The 16,366-nt window shown below is 30.9% G+C and overlaps 1 protein-coding gene across 1 annotated transcript; it reads right to left on the bottom strand.

The window, feature by feature from the left end:
• Positions 1–13,848: 13,848 nt before the first annotated feature.
• LOC122512737 (ATP-dependent DNA helicase PIF1-like) lies at positions 13,849–15,077 on the bottom strand. The gene is made up of 2 exons (XM_043628770.1): positions 14,719–15,077; positions 13,849–14,250 (listed from the first exon to the last, which is right to left on the bottom strand). Exons 1-2 carry the CDS (start codon positions 14,747–14,749, stop codon positions 13,874–13,876), a joined length of 408 nt encoding a protein of 135 aa, XP_043484705.1. The 5' UTR covers positions 14,750–15,077; the 3' UTR covers positions 13,849–13,873.
• Positions 15,078–16,366: the final 1,289 nt, after the last annotated feature.

Below are 16,366 nucleotides of genomic sequence, written 5' to 3'. Positions count from 1 at the left end.
GCTTTTTTGACCTGATCTTTGTGTTTTCGAAATCTTTTCTTTTCTGCGTCACTAAGTATCAAATTATTTTTTTCTGTTATCCCTACTACTTCATATGGTCCATGGTAATAAGGGGAGAATTTTCCGGCTCTAACTTCTTCTTTCACGTCTACCAAATCTCCTATCTTTACGTCCAAAGGTTTTGTTTTACTGCTTAATTTTTCTTTAACTTTTTCTTTTGACTGGATCAAATTTTTAGCTACCATTCTTCTTATTTCGATTAGTCGTACTACTAATTCTCTCAGATACAATTCGTATGTTTCCATTTCTCTCTCTGTTGGAAATATGGAGGGGGTGCGGGCAGTTTTTCCAAAAACTACTTCGTGTGGGGTGAATTTCGTCGCTTCGTGGACTGAGGTATTATAGGCAAACATAGCGTAGGGTAATAATCTGTCCCAGTCGTCAAAGGCATTTGCGTAATGTCTGATAAATTCTGCTAAAACGGCATGACTGCGTTCCAAAGCTCCATTTGTTTGAGGGCGGTAGGCTGTGGTAGTAACTTGTGCTACTTTAAATAATTTTGCTAGTCGTCGTAATAAATTGCTTGTGAAGGATCTTCCTTGGTCCGTTAACAGACATTTGGGTGCTCCATATACTGAAATTAGGTTAGTAGCTATTACATTTGCTATCGTTGTTGCATTTATATCCGGTATTGCTACGAAAATGCAATATTTACTAAGCTGATCTTGCATCGTTAAGATGTGACAATTTCCATTAGCTGTAGTCGGAAGTTTTCCTACCGTATCTAGGGACACTTTGTCCCATGCGTCTAATGGTGTGTCGGTTATTACCATGGCTTCTTTATTTTTAGTTCTAACGATTTTCTTCTGTGCGCAACTTCTACATTTCCTTATGTATTCTGTGATTTCCTGCCTTAATCCTGGCCATGTAAATTTTTCTCGTATTCTATGATACGTTTTGTTGACTCCTTTGTGTCCTGCTATTAAACTATCGTGATATTCTGCAATAGTTTTCTCTCTGATATTTTCTGGGGGAATTATCGATTCCGTCCTTTTCTTGTGTGAGTACTGCACTGACAGCGTGCTCAGATGCATCAGTAGTCACTCTAAATATCTTTTTAAAATCTGGGTGTAATAAAATCGGATTTTTACACAAAGCTTTCTTAAGTTTTTTGAAACTTTGTTTTTCTTCTGTGTCCCACTTAAATATTTTATCCTTTTTCAATAAACTATATAAAGGTTTTGCTATTTTCGCGTAGTCCTTTATAAATCTTCTGTAATAACCTGTTATGCCTAGAAAACCTTTTACTGCCTTCGGTTTTTGTGGAGTGGGGAAATCTTTAATTGCTTCTATCTTCTTTGGGTCTGCTCTGATTCCTTCTGCACCTACAATGTGCCCTAGGTAAGCTACTTCTTTTCGTAAAAATTCGCATTTTTCGGGTTGTAATGCCAATTTTGCTTTTCTTAATCGCTCAAACAATCGAGATATTGTTTTGTCGTGTTCTTCTAATGTATTTGAAAACACTATGATATCGTCTAAGTAAACAAACAATTCTGCTCCTTGTAGTCCTGACAGTACATTATCCATTAGCCTTTGGAATGTAGACGCTGCATTTTTAATTCCCATTGGCATCCTTTTATATTGATAGTGTCCTCGACCGCACGAAAAGGCTGTTTTATGTTGATCCTCTTCGGCTGTCCCTATTTGGTGATAACCCATCGCTAAATCAAAAACGGAAAAATATTGCGCTCCTCCTAATCTTTCCAAAATATGATTTATCAAAGGTATGGGGTAGCTTTCCCCCACCATTTTTTCATTAAGGGCTCGAAAATCTATTACCAGCCGCCATTTTTTATTTCCATCTGCATCACCCTTTTTAGGTACAATTAACACTGGTGAATTGTAATTAGATTTAGAATGTTTTATTAAATCGTTTTCGTCCATTTTATCAATCAATTTCTTTCCTGCTTCTTCGTATTCGGGCGGTTGTCTGTACTGCTTGCATTTTACCGGATTTTCGTCGGATGTAGGAATGTAATGTTTTACTAGTGGTGTGACTGGCAATTTGTCACCTGGCAAGTAAAATCTGTCTTGCCCCATTTTTACCCATTTTTTAACATAATTATTTTCTTCTGGATTTAAATAATCTAATTTTAATGTTTCTAAAATTGTTTTTGTTCGATTTTCTGCTAATTTCTCACTCTGTATATTTTTTATTTTTTCATCTTCTGCTATTTCGAAGGGTAGCAGTTCTTGTGGGAAAATTGAAACTGTAATGTCTCTCTCTGTAGTATTTATTGCCATTATTTTACATTTTCCTTGTTTTTGAGTTACAAGCGCTTCTCCTAGAAATATCCCTTTTCGAGTTTCTATTTTTGGTAAATATCCTTCTTTCAAATCCGTTTCTAGTACTGGAATTTCTACCACTTGTCTACTTCTAGCTTTAATACGCAGAACCTTAGGTTGTATTTTTATTTCCCTTTTTATTTTGGGGACTTGTTGACTAGGTTCAGGATATGTAATCCTTGGTACAGGTTTCACTTCCTCTGCCAGATCCAAATTTGCTTGTGTAGATTCTTGGTCGATAAATGGAATAGGTTCAGTAGGTCTTGACTCTGTTACCACACTATTATAAAAAAAATCTATCCTTGATCGTTCTGCTCTTAAAAAGGGTCTTCCTAAAATGCCTTGGGATTCGATTGGAAAGGTTTCTTCTACTACATGGAAAAGGTGTTTTTTATTATATATTTCAATTTCTAATGTCCCTAAAGTGTAGACTCTATCTGTCGTAATACCAGTGATGTGAGATATATCAGCGGTAGAAACTGGTGCACTGCCCTTTAAAGCTGTTTCTTTTATTACATTTATGTCTGCCCCTGTATCTATAAAAAAATTTGCTTTGCCATTGAACAGATGTTCTCCTTCTATTTCCGTTACTGGTGATTCTATCATTAGCTTCTCTACTTTGTATAATTTGCATGGTTCTGGTAAGGTAATACTCCGGGACGCAATTGGTTTTGAGAGTTCATCGGCGCGTCCGTCTGACGAACTTGTTGCCAGTTTAAATTTTCGGTTCTGTTGTTTGTTTGTAATGAACTATTCCCACTTTGGTTATACTGATTGTTTCCATAGTTTCTGTAATTTCCAAAATTTTGTCCTCTCCAATTTCCTTGAGTATAATTCCTTGTGTTTGATTGACCTCCTTGGTATGTATTACTCCTATATCCGTTTTGACCATAATTTCTACCGTCAAATAACTCCCTACTTCTTGTGTTTCTTTGTCCCCATGTATTATTTCTTGGTTGCTCGAATCCATTGTTATGATTATGCCTAGCCGTATACGAGGTGTATCCTTGTCGATTATTTACCCCTCTTTCTTCTTGAGTCTGTTTTGCAAAAAGAAAAGCTTGTTCTAAGCTAGCAGGGCGTCGAGCTTCTATAATATTTGAAATTTCTTCTGGCAGTGCCCTAACGAATTGTTGTCGAGCTACATCTTCTACTATAACCATTGTTGCATTAGCTACTGCAGGATATTTATTTGTGCTGCTCCTCTTGCGCCACTCAAATATCCTTGTAGTCTATCATGTAACTTGTGAATATCTTCTTCCCTATGCATGCGTAATTTGGTAATTTCTACAAAGTAGTGTTGGAAAGGCAATCCAGGAGCGAATCTCTCTATTAATAGGTCCATTAGGTCAGTTATTCTCGGAAACTGCTTATTTAGGGTGCATTTCCTTGCGCTTCCGTGTAATTTTCCTAATACCCCCGCTATGAAAGTAGGTTGACAGATCGGGGTTAACGGAGAACTAGCATATACTACATTTTGTATGAAATCTTGTACACTCATATTTTCTCCATCAAAATAAGGAACATTATTTACTGCCTGTTGCACTGTTAATGAGTGTGCTAGGGCTTGTTGTACGAGGATTTGTCCTTGCCCCTGATTTTCTACCGCCATTTCTCTTAGATTTACCGGATTTGCAGTAAAACCTAAATCCGTTCTATTTCTAAACATTTCTGCTAATGTTGTCGCGTTCAAATTTTCTCCGCCCCCTTCTTCTTCTTCTCCTGGTCCTGCATTTTCTACTCTTCTTTCTTGGTTTTCTGGAGGAGGTTGTTGTTGTTGTTCGTTCATTTTGGTTTCCTTTTTAATCGTTGATTTTTGCTGGCTACTAGTTATATGAAAAACTCCCGAAATAATAGTCTATTAATGGGTGAGAAATCCAGCCACTTCCTCCTGCTGTTTTCCAACCTATCACTGCTAAATTGATATTTTGTAAACTTGGAAACACTGGCTCTATAACTTGAAAGTATACTTCTTGTTCTTCTATTTCTATTAATACACCACCCAAAATTCTGACTTGTTCCCCAAGTACCGTTCCTACTTCTACGTCGCAAGGCCAATATTCTACGTTTAATATTTCTGCTGAAATGAAATTACTTTTTGTCTCTGTAGTTACTATTACTTGTGTTTGTCCCCCAACAAAGTCTTCACTAATTATATTTTTTAAAATTCTAATAGGAATAGTTGCTTGTACAAATTCGTTAAATTCTGCAGACATTTAAAAAAAAACATGTAATTTCTTTAATTTTCATCTAAATTACCATTAATTTTTTGAACTGCTGATTATGTAAAAAGAAGGATAATGTTACAATTTTCTCTCTATGTTAAAATAGCTTAATAAGTTTATTTATTATTAATAAAATTTTTTTTTTAAACAACCGAAACTAAGTACACAAAGACAAAAAAACAAAATAAGCTTAAACTCTTTTGTAATACCTGAATTATTTCCTTTTTCTCTTTAAAGTATCCTTTAAATTTGTTCTTTAATAATTTTTATCGACCTTGCTCTTTAACGTAATCTGATCTCATTTCTATTTTAATCTTATATTCGAATTCATTAACTTCGCTACACTACCTTATTCTCGCGAATTTTATTTTTTTTTTGCAAGAGACGCATTTCTAATGATTCAGTTATAGTTTTGTAACTTCCTGTATCCCTTTTTTTCAAATTTTCTTGATTATTATTTTTTTTTTATTTCCCGACTAAATTATTCTCGGAGAATAAAACTCTTTTTACTAAACCTACTTAATTTTTATCGAAAAAAATTTTTGTATTAACCTCATTCTAGTGGGGTTTTTCTTAGCTCCTGAATTATTAGGCTTATCAATTTTAGTTTCCCATTCAATTATACCTGTGTTCTAACCTAAATGATTAGTTTTAAAAATAAGTTTATTAAAATTTATATTTTAGTACCCGTAATCTAATAGGGAAAATTAATTTTGGTGATTTAAACAAAGATTTTAAAATTAATCCTCTCACTTGCCCAAGTGGCTACACACTTCCGGCAAGGTTAAGTCAAGGAATTGGGCGCGGTTTGTTAAAGAAACCAGAGCTTGCCGTCGCAAGGGTAGTTACTGTTCCCTGTGTTCAACTTTAGTGAACAAAAAAAATCTTTTTTTTTTTTTTTTTTACCGCACTTTTCAAATTTGATATATTTTTCTCCTGTGAAGAAACAGATAGACAACTTTAAAAAATAGAATTTTCAATGCATATAAACATATATAAATATTTATATCTCATAAAATATATTAACCTTTTTGTGTTAATGTGTATAGTGTAACCCTGTGTGTATAATCAAAATATTTTTTTTTTAAATTTTTTTTTTTTATTTTTAGTTATTAATATTTTTCGGATTTTTACTATCTTCTATTTTCCAAGAATAAAGAGAAAGTTCCCACCGCTGCCACCAGTTTGTTAAAGTAGGATTTAGAAATTTAATTTTAATTTTTAAAACTTTAACTTACGTGTCCTTCGGACAAAAGAAATTGTAAAGGTAGTGGATTCCCCCTCAACTTAGTTATTGTTTCAACTAAGAGGTTGAGAACCCTACTCTTGTGTGAAATGAGAAGATAGGAAAATTGTTAGGATGTTTGAATTAAACCACAAAATGAAGATAATAACAATTAAATGTATATATTTTACCCAAAGTCCCTATTACAGATAAATCTAATTTTATGTGTAAGAAGAGTAAGTGTATCTGTGTGAATGGAATATTTGTGTGTGTTGTGACACGTAAGATCTTTACTCACTACTCGGTGATTCTTCCTTGGTAATACGAATCCAATGAATGTGTCTTGTCTTTACACCTGCTTCACGATGTTTTTCCGAAAAATTCAGGAAATACCAAATCTAGGTTCACTAGACTGATATTTCGCTGGGAACTTTAATATTCTTTTTAAGTTGCACAAAGTTTAAGATCTGAACCTCGTAAATAAAGGTTGTCTTCTAATATATATTTGAAATTAATGTTATTTATTCTTTAGTAGCTTTACTTTATCTTATTCTTTATGATATAAGAGACTTTTACTTTACTTTGATTACTTTAATTCTTTTATATTTCTTTCACAAATTCCTTTATTTTTATTCCACAAATTTTATATTCAATATCATTTATATTATTTTCAATATTTTCTTTTATTTCCTTTTTTCTTTTTAATTATATCACTTTATTTTATTCTTTATATTTCAATTATATATTTTTTAAATTCAACCTTTTTTTATTTTTATTTATTTATGTTTTTCTCAATTAAATTCACTTTTCTTAACAAACTTCTTATTAATTTCTTTAAACTTCTGAGATCCTTTTTATACAAACACGGCCAATTGCCGGACTTAGGTTTGCCTGGCCCAAAAATGCCGGCTACAACTACAGCACTGTAAAAAAATCTGCTGTAAATTTACTATGTCCGACGTTGGAAAGTTTGGTCACTATGTCCGACGTGGTATTTTTACACGCCGACTGTAATCTACATAACCTGCAAATATTTTTTGAAATAATATTTTCAGTCGTAACTTTTTGTATTTATGAAATATAGCCCAAAACTTTTTGTTATATTATTATTTACTTATAAATTAGCATATACTTTCTATAAATGTACATTATATACACTTTTTTAGAGTTATTTATAAAAACTTGAAAATTTTTTGAAAATCTTAAAGGAATAAGAAAATTACATTCGCCATGTAATTGTACAGATCGTGCGACGTAATATTACGTCAAAGTGTAGAAATACACGCAATGTAAAAATACCACGTCGGACATAGTGATCAAATTTTCCTACGTCGGACGTAGTAAATTTACACAAAACTATTAAATTACATAGTCGTATAATGTAAAATTATTAAAAATAGTAAAACTACTTTTGGAACGAAATAAATTTACTACGTACAACCTATAATTTTGAAGTGTGAAATTACAAGTTTCGTGTTATTTTACACCAGATTTTTTTACAGTGAGGCTACAACGGCCTGGACTAAACTGCCCAGATTTCCCTATGTCGATCACTTTTATTGAAAGACAATTTAGTGGGAGAATTCATAGTTAACGTGGCTGTTGCTAAGCCGATTTCTGCAACCTTGCAGATTTAGGCAGTGGCGTGGTCCGAGTTCGGTGACTTGGATGCACCACTCCTTATATTGAACTATTTGCTTGCCTTTGATAATTTCTATCCATTTCTCAAAAGAGTTAATAAGCTGTTTGTGAAAGAAAGGAATTTATTGAGAAGTATTGTATTATATTCTTAAGTTTTTTTACTTTAAAAATTGTCAAACTCAAAAAAACATTAAATTCAATCTTTATGTAGAATTGGAATTTTTGTCAAATTTGGGATACCTTGGATTAAAATTACCAAAGCGAAGAATGTTCCTTTTGTAAAATTACAAAGGGTTGTTTTTCGTGTAAATGTTTTGAAGCTTGTTAACAAAAATCTCTTGTTGTGTATAATTCGTTGTTTATAATTCGGTTTTTTAAGTATTGTAAATAATTATTTATGATATAAAAAGTTACGGAGTTCGGCCGTAACAATATTTAAGAACAAAAAAAATTTCTAAATAATCTTTGTATTTTCAACTGTATATTTATATATACAAATTTCGTAGCGATTCTACTAAAATAATTATTTAATTAATATTATAATTCACTGCTGTGAAATTTACACGAATTCAAGTTGATTAAAACAGATTTTTAGAAATGCAAATTAAACGTATTTATAATGACTTTTTGTGTACAAAATTATTATTATTATTTTGTACACGAACTAAATTAATTTTGTATGCATGTTTTTTTGTTAAAAAAAAATATTTAATATTTTTTAAAAGCAAATCATCGGTATTTGGTTCCTTTTTTTGACAGTTCCATTTTTCGAGGTAATGACTCGAAAATTGGTGTAGTCACTTTTTTCGCTGATGCACCATTTATCGATGGTTAAGTGTTTATTTACTAAACGTCAAACATAAATGCCAAACATTTATAGGTACAGAGAAAAAGAAAAAAAATGCTCCAAAAATTTACAACCAACAGAAAATAATCAACCAAAAAAACGAGGAAGACCGAAAAAAATTAATAAAAAAATGCATTATTTAAAACTAAAAAATTTTGTACTATAGTTTAATTATAATTAACCATTATATTTACAGTTCGTAATAAAAGTTTATTTTATTCGTTTACAAATTTAATGTGTCTTAAATTAATTTATTTTTTCAATTAATGTCTGATTAACAAAATTGATTAAATTTAATTAACTTATATTTATGAAAGTTTAAAAAACAGTTAAATAATTTTCTGTCCTGTATCATCTACTATAAAAATGTTTTATATCGATATTATAAATTATTCAATTATAGTTAAATAAATATATTTGTTTTCTGGTAATGTTCTATAATATTTTTATCGAAAAAATAAATATCTACTCGATTTTCTAATATTTGTACAGGTTAATTGTTAGGTTATATTGGGTTATATGTTTAAAAATGTCATACCCTCGACAATTGGAACAGACCCTCGAGAAATTAGCACAAGACCATCGACAAATGGTGCTTTTGCTCAATTGACTTTTAAATATATTTTTTGCTTAACAATTTAGTTTATATTAAAAAAATAAATATTAAACATTATTAGATCCTTCGTCCAAATATACAAAAATCAAATTTTAAAGTGCATTTACTTCCGAGAAAAAAATGTCAAAGTCACATGTTGCCTAAAACCCTCGACAATTGGTACAGTTACCCTATCTAAAGTTTTATTAATAAATAATTAAAATTAATAATTCTTTTTTGCACTAATGAAAAGAGCGTGTTTGAATTAGTCAAGAACATAAGTTTGTTAACAAAATTTTTAATTTTATTAAGAGATCCAGATGCAAACGTGTTTCCTTCAATATCTCCGATTGAGCTAAAATGTAGATAGTGTCTTTTTTAAAAAGGACGGCAGTAACTGTAATGTATGTATATCAAAATTTAAATTACTTCAAAAAAAGCCTCTCAACAAAAAGCCGCCCCCCACGATCTGCCGCCCTAGGTTCGGGCCTAGTCTGCCTAGTTCTAAATCCAGCACTGGAATCGGTAAGGTGTACAATTTCTTCTTCTTCTTTATTTAATTTTTTCAGGCCAATTCTTACGGAAGCGCACATTCGCAAAAGGCCAACGCAGATTAGATCTGTAACCGGAACCGCAATCGTAACCGTAAGCGTAAGAATGAGTTAGAGAAGGATAAACAATATACCTATCCTTCTTTAACTCATTCTTACGGTTACGCTTACGATTGCGGTTCCGGTTACAGATCTATTCTGCGTTGGCCTTAAACTCTGACAAGTGTACTTGCCAAGAAGACTATATACAGGAGGAACAACTCGAGTATTTCCGATGGTCCCGATTTTAACGTACGACTGGGCGTACTACCCCGAGGCGCACTAGTCTTCTGCACATCCCAACACATGCATAACTGTGTATATTTTATATATATTCCATCTGACAGCTGTAACAGCTGCAAGTTTTTATTATCTCCTCCATATTGAATAATAAGTGTAAATATTAAGTGAACTTAATATTTTTAATACAGAAATTTCTAAAAAAAGTGAGAAGTGTATTTAACACTAGTGTTTTTAATTATGATTCGTCTGGATGAAGAGTGTTAATTTAAATAATAAAAGTTGTAATGGGATTTTCATAACCATTTTTTATCTTACAATAAAAAAAGGGCATGTTATATTATAAATTATTATCGCTCTTATTATAATATATAATTTATTATATATTTATTATTGGTGCAATTATATTTATTTCTGTTTATAGCATTGTATTTGAGGTTAACCATAACCTCCAAAAGAGGAATTTTTCCAACTAAACTAACTTAACTTAAATTTTAAAAGGGATTTATAAATTATAAAAATTAATGAAGATGAAATCAAGCACAAATATTTCTGAAGATACAAACTCTACATATTTTCAAAATCAACTGTCACAGAACTTGCACATAACCAAGAAAATTGTAAACAAAACAAACACACATTATCTAAAGATACACAGATAGAGTTTATACAGTTATGCATGTGTTGGGATGTGCATAAGACTAGTGCGCCCCGGGGTAGTACACCCAGTCGTACGATAAAATCGGGACCACTGCTCTCTATGAACAAGCAGGCGAGTTCTTCTTCTTCTTCTTCTTGTTTTAATGGCCTCTTGTTTAACAAATAGCCAGTACAAAAGCAGGCGAGTTGGTTCTCCTGTATATAGTCTTCTTGGTACTTGCCTACCGCTCTGAGCATCTCGAAGCAGCTCGTGTGACGAGCGAACTATCTCGCTCGAATCACACTTCGAGGTTAATCGAATCACGATTGTACACTCAATAACATATATGCTGTCCTTCTGGTTTGGCCAACTTTTTGAAAAGTGGTGTGCCTTCTATAAGAATGTTTTAAGTCTATGGACTTAAACCACAGACTAAAGCCATAGACTTAAAAAATTCTTATAGAAGGCACACCTTATTTATATTTCAACATTATATATTTGTTTTTTATGAACTCAGATTCTTTACAAGTAATTATTATGTATGCTAAATATTCATGTTAATCTAAATTCAAAAATAATATCCGTTTTTACGTAACAATTAGAGTTTGCGAGATAGTTTATAACTTTTTTAATTAAAGATTTTTTATAATGAATTTTAGATATTTGTAATCATAAAACATTACAGATTCAAATTTTTTTGTTTTGAAAATTGAATTATTTAAATTGTAAACTCTTTAAGCCATAAAATTATAATCCAATACAACAATAGGCTTTCGGGTCTATTGTTAAAGCATGGGTTGCAATATAAGTTTAAAATTTAACGGGAATTTCGTTGAAAATTTTGTTAACCTTTTTTTATTTTCACTTCTAAACTGTTAACAATGGTTTGTTGGCATAACCTACATTTGAAACTATTGTTAAAGGACTTTAAAAATGTCTATCGAAACATTTAAAAAACGGACTGAAATTGTACTGGAGGCCAGTACAATTTCAGTACTTTTTCAGTCCATTCTTCCGGTAGGGTACTACCGAAATTGTACACTTAAAACTTTCTATCCTTCAAAATTGTCACGTACTGGAAAACCCCAGTTTTCAACACTTTTTAGAAATGTTAATCATTCCATTACTTTTTATAAATAATCGTAATTTGTATATTTCATTATTTCAATCAATCTAACATCTAATCAATTATTATAATATAATTAATAATGAATTAAGACTTGCCCTGCCGGAAGAATGGACTGAAAAAGTACTGAAATTGTACTGGCCTCCAGTACAATTTCAGTCCGTTTTTTTAAATGTTTCGGTAGACATTTTTAAAGTCCTTTAACAATAGTTTCAAATATAGGTTATGTCAACAAACCATTGTTAACAGTTTAGAAGTGAAAATAAAAAAAGGTTAACAAAATTTTCAACGAAATTCCCGTTAAATTCTAAACTTATATTGCAACCCCTGCTTTAACAATAGACCCGAAAGCCTATTGTTGTATGGGATTATAATTTTATGGCTTAAAAAGTTCACAATTTAAATAATTCAATTTTCAAAACAAAAAAATTTAAATCTGTGATGTTTAAGATTTCAAATATCTAAAATTCATTATAAAAAATGTTTAATTAAAAAAATTATAAACTATCTCGCAAACTCTAATTGTTACGTAAAAACGGATATTATTTTTGAATTTAGATTAACATGAATATTTAGCATACATAATAATTACTTGTAAAGAATCTGAGTTTATGAAAAACAAATATAATGTTGAAATATGAATAAAAGTTATTTTTAACATTAACAAAGAAAGATTTGTCCTTCAACTTAATGACGGTCAGGCCATAAACATCACCGATAGCGACCCTTTTGCAGGTAATTTTTCTCAGTACAATTTCAGTGCTGAAACGCAGCAAATTTTCACTGAAATAGCACTGAGCTCTCAGTACTAATTCCCCAGTACAATTTCAGTCCATTCTTCCGGCAGGGTGTAAATAAACTACATTCAAGATTTATACACTGAAAAAAAAATTTATTTGATTCAAATAATTCAAATTATTTGAAAAATATTTAATTGATTTAAATACTTTTTAGTTGGATCAAAAAAATATGTATTTGATTTAAATATCTGCAATTATTTGAATCATACTTATTTGAACCAAATAAATCGTACTTGATTCAAATAAATAGTTAATTGAATTGATTAAATAAATTTATTTAATACAAATATTGAATTATTTGAAACTATTCTTTCATTTATTTCACTCAAATACTTCGTTTATTTGATGCAAATAAAAATTATTTGACACAATAAATTTATTTTATTGATTCTAATAAGCGGAATTATTTGCTCCGAATAATTTATTATTCAAAGCTAATATAATATTTTATCAAGACAAGTAAAAAAATATTTCAATCAATTAAATAATTATTTGAAAGGAAAATAATGAATTATTTGAAACTGCTCTTTCATTTATTTTACTCAAACGAGAACAATCGCGCGCTGCCGCGCGCGCGTTTTTTCTCTTGCATTTTTATTCTTTAAATTACAGTCTTTTGTTTGTTAAGGTATCAATTTGAGTGACAGTTTCTGATAATAGGAATTTTTAAATATTATTCAATTTAATAAAATAATAGCCTATGTTGTGCGTAAAACAATTTTTTATACCTTTACAATTCTAGTTCTGTTTTTATCTGTTTCTAAATGTATCATTTCTAAAGTTTATGGTTTTGATAAAAAAAACAACACTTTTCTTTGCTTAAAGAAAAGCGTATATTTCAAGAATGGCACATTTTATAAAAAGTTTTGTACGATGAAGTTATAGAAAACCTTTTTATAATCAAAGTAATCTATTTGTTAATTAAATTTTGTAACATTTAAAATCTTCCATAGTAAATTTATATTTTAAAAAATAGTGATGAAAGAAAAACGTTACTAAATAAACAATTTTTAACTATTTTTCACTTAGCTAGCAAAAAAACATCTCTACTGTCAAAGAAAGCCATAAACAGAGGATATTAAATTAAAAATTTACTTTTGTTTCTTAAAATCGTTCCTACTTTTGCTATAAAAAAGAAATATAAGTGTGGTTTCTGTAAATATTATACAAAAAATGTAAGTACTCCTTCATTTCGAAAAAAATAATTTATTTCAATATATGCTTTTCTATAAGATTCATGGGATGCAAAATTTCGTTAATAATCTTGAGAAATATTATCTTTAAACTTTTTTCAAAGTTCATTTGGATGAACTGGTTGGCAGTACATTAAAATACGTACAAATAAGTGTCTTAATTATCTGAAGTTTGAACTATTATTTGAAATTAGGAAATTAAAACGTCTTTGACCAATTGATAAGAAAGAAACGTGTAAAGAAATCTTACGTGTGAATCTTATTACAAAAAAATGACGCAATTTACCAATAAGAAGCGTCGAAGAAAGTCTCGCGCGTAAAGACAGCCATACTGAGACACACTCCTTTAAAAAAAAAAAAATATATATAACGACTCAGACATTTTTATAGAAAAAATATTTACTTTTATTTCAATAATTCAGTGTAAACATAATTCTTGATTAGTAAATTAGGTCTTTGATTTCCTAAATATATAATTGATGATTCCCAAGATTTAACTCGTGAAAATGCAACATATACTTGCCCATGATTAAATACATTTTTACGAAGGTCTACACCAATCTTGTCAAAAGTTTGTCCTTGGCTTTTATTTATTGTCATTGCGAATGCTAATTTTATAGGAAATAGCCGTCGTTTGAAAGTAAAAGGATAAATATCCTCACAATACAGCGTAATACGATTTATAAATACAATATCTCCAACCTTATCACCTGTTAACATACGACAACGTAGCAGATTGTTTGATAGTTCTAATACCTGCATTCGCGTTCCATTACATAAACCTTCATTAATAACCGACAGATTAGCTCAGTCGGATAGATGCCTGGCGTTGGTGGTCGTTTAAGGACCAAGGGTATAAGTACCCTTGGTTCGCGCCCACTTGGCTTGGTATTTTTCCGGCACGTGAGACAATCTGAGCGGGAGGTTTGACGTCGAGGTATAATGATGTGCACCGTCGATTATTGTCCGGTACACACCATTAGAACTCGACTGTCGATAAACCGGTTGTACTCAGAGAGGTTTTCTACAGTTTCCCTCTTCTCTGGCGAGAAAACCCATTGACGGGTGGTCCAGGCGTAATGCGAGTACTCCTAATAAAGTCGGCTGTAGACGCAAAATTAGGTTAATATATAGAAAATTTCTAAAGTAGAATGGTTATGCTTAATCCAAAAAAAGTATTTCTCGGGGACTCTTGTAGAAGTGCGTAAGGCCAATAGGGCAGGAGTATAAACAATAAAAAAAAAAAAAACCTTCATTAATACTAAGATTTCGAAGTAGCATGACAATACAATTGGCTCTTAATCGTAATTCATAAGGCAGGAAATTTGATGGATTTAAAGTATTCAAATACTCTGTTAAAATAGCATCATTTATACTTCCATTATCACAATTTTCGGTACTATCAACACTTGTATAAATTCGCTCACTTTTATTATCAAACAGTTCGAGTACCTTGTTGTTAATTTCATCAACATCAACATTTCGAGCAGACAATATTGCTACTTTTGCTAAATCATCGTATTTTTTATTGATAATTAATTCTCCAAATATTTTATGAATGATATCACCATTCTCTACACATTGCTCTGGTGCTAGTATATTATTATCATTTAAAGTACCATTTCCAACTGATAATAAATATTCTGAAAATTCTATTTCACCAGGTAAAATTCTCATATTTTCTGTTAATGATATTACCTTAAAATGACTCCATAATGTGCTAGAGTTAATAGATAAATTAACTAATTCGCTTCTAGTAGCATTAACTTTAACAGGCAATAATTGTCTAAAATCGCCACCCAAAAGCATAGTTTTTTCACCAAATGGCATATCAACATTCATAAAATCGCGTAATGTTCTATCAATTAATTCCATAGCATATCTTGGCGCCATTGGAGCTTCATCCCAAATAAAGACATCAACCTCTTTCAAAAATGTAGCTTCCTTAGATTGACTTTTAATATTTGATGTAGAATCATAGAACAATGGAACAGGCATCCCAAACGTTTTATGTACAGTTTTACCACGGGGAAGTAATATTGCGGCAATGCCTGTAAATGCCATAGTACAAACACATTTTCCTTTACTTCTTAACAAATGGTATAAAGTTGTATAAACAAAAGTTTTTCCGGATCCACCTAGTCCATCAATGTAATAACATGAAGAAGATGGTATTCTTTTATCTTGGATAACTACATTTAATACTTCATCAACAATATCCTTCTGTTTGGAATTCAGTTTCACATATTGCATTTCACCAATCTCTTTATGTTGTTGTAATGACATTTTGTTGTTCGTTTGATTTTCTGTTTCAATACTTATTTCATTTAACTGTATCATTTCAAAAAAAAATTGCGAATATTTGATCCTTCATGCAACAGAAAGTTAATTATATCATTATATGCTCTTTTATGAGCTTCATTAGATGGATAATTTTTCTGATAATCTTCAGACATAGCCTCTTTAAACTTTTCCCAAAGTTCGTTTGGATGAACTGGATGGCAATAAATTAAAATACGCACAAATAAACGTCTTAATTTTTGTGGCATCATCCATACTTCTCCTTCTGTCAAAGCACGTTCCCATTCTTCATCATCTTCAATAAGGCCTAATGCTAAACATGCACTACGAAAAGTGTCATGTACAATATTGTTGACAGTTCGCAGATGATCATAAGTTGTAGCGCCTTTAACTAATATTAAAAGTAATCTAAAATGAAACAGTTCTGATTGACTGGGCGAAATTGAATACATCCGTCCAATGACATTAAATGACCCTTTACGCTTCACCCATTTTAATGCATTTTCACCACGTTCTTTCTTAAAAACATAATAACATGGAATTTCTGCATATGTATATTGTCTAGCTTGTGGATCACGATTAATTAAATCGAAGTAT

The sequence above is a fragment of the Leptopilina heterotoma genome, unplaced genomic scaffold (assembly GCF_015476425.1).
Source record: "Leptopilina heterotoma isolate Lh14 unplaced genomic scaffold, ASM1547642v1 Lhet_125, whole genome shotgun sequence".
Lineage (NCBI taxonomy): Eukaryota > Metazoa > Arthropoda > Insecta > Hymenoptera > Figitidae > Leptopilina > Leptopilina heterotoma.
Note: the sequence above shows the minus strand (reverse complement) of the source record. Positions and strands in the feature narration are given on the sequence as shown.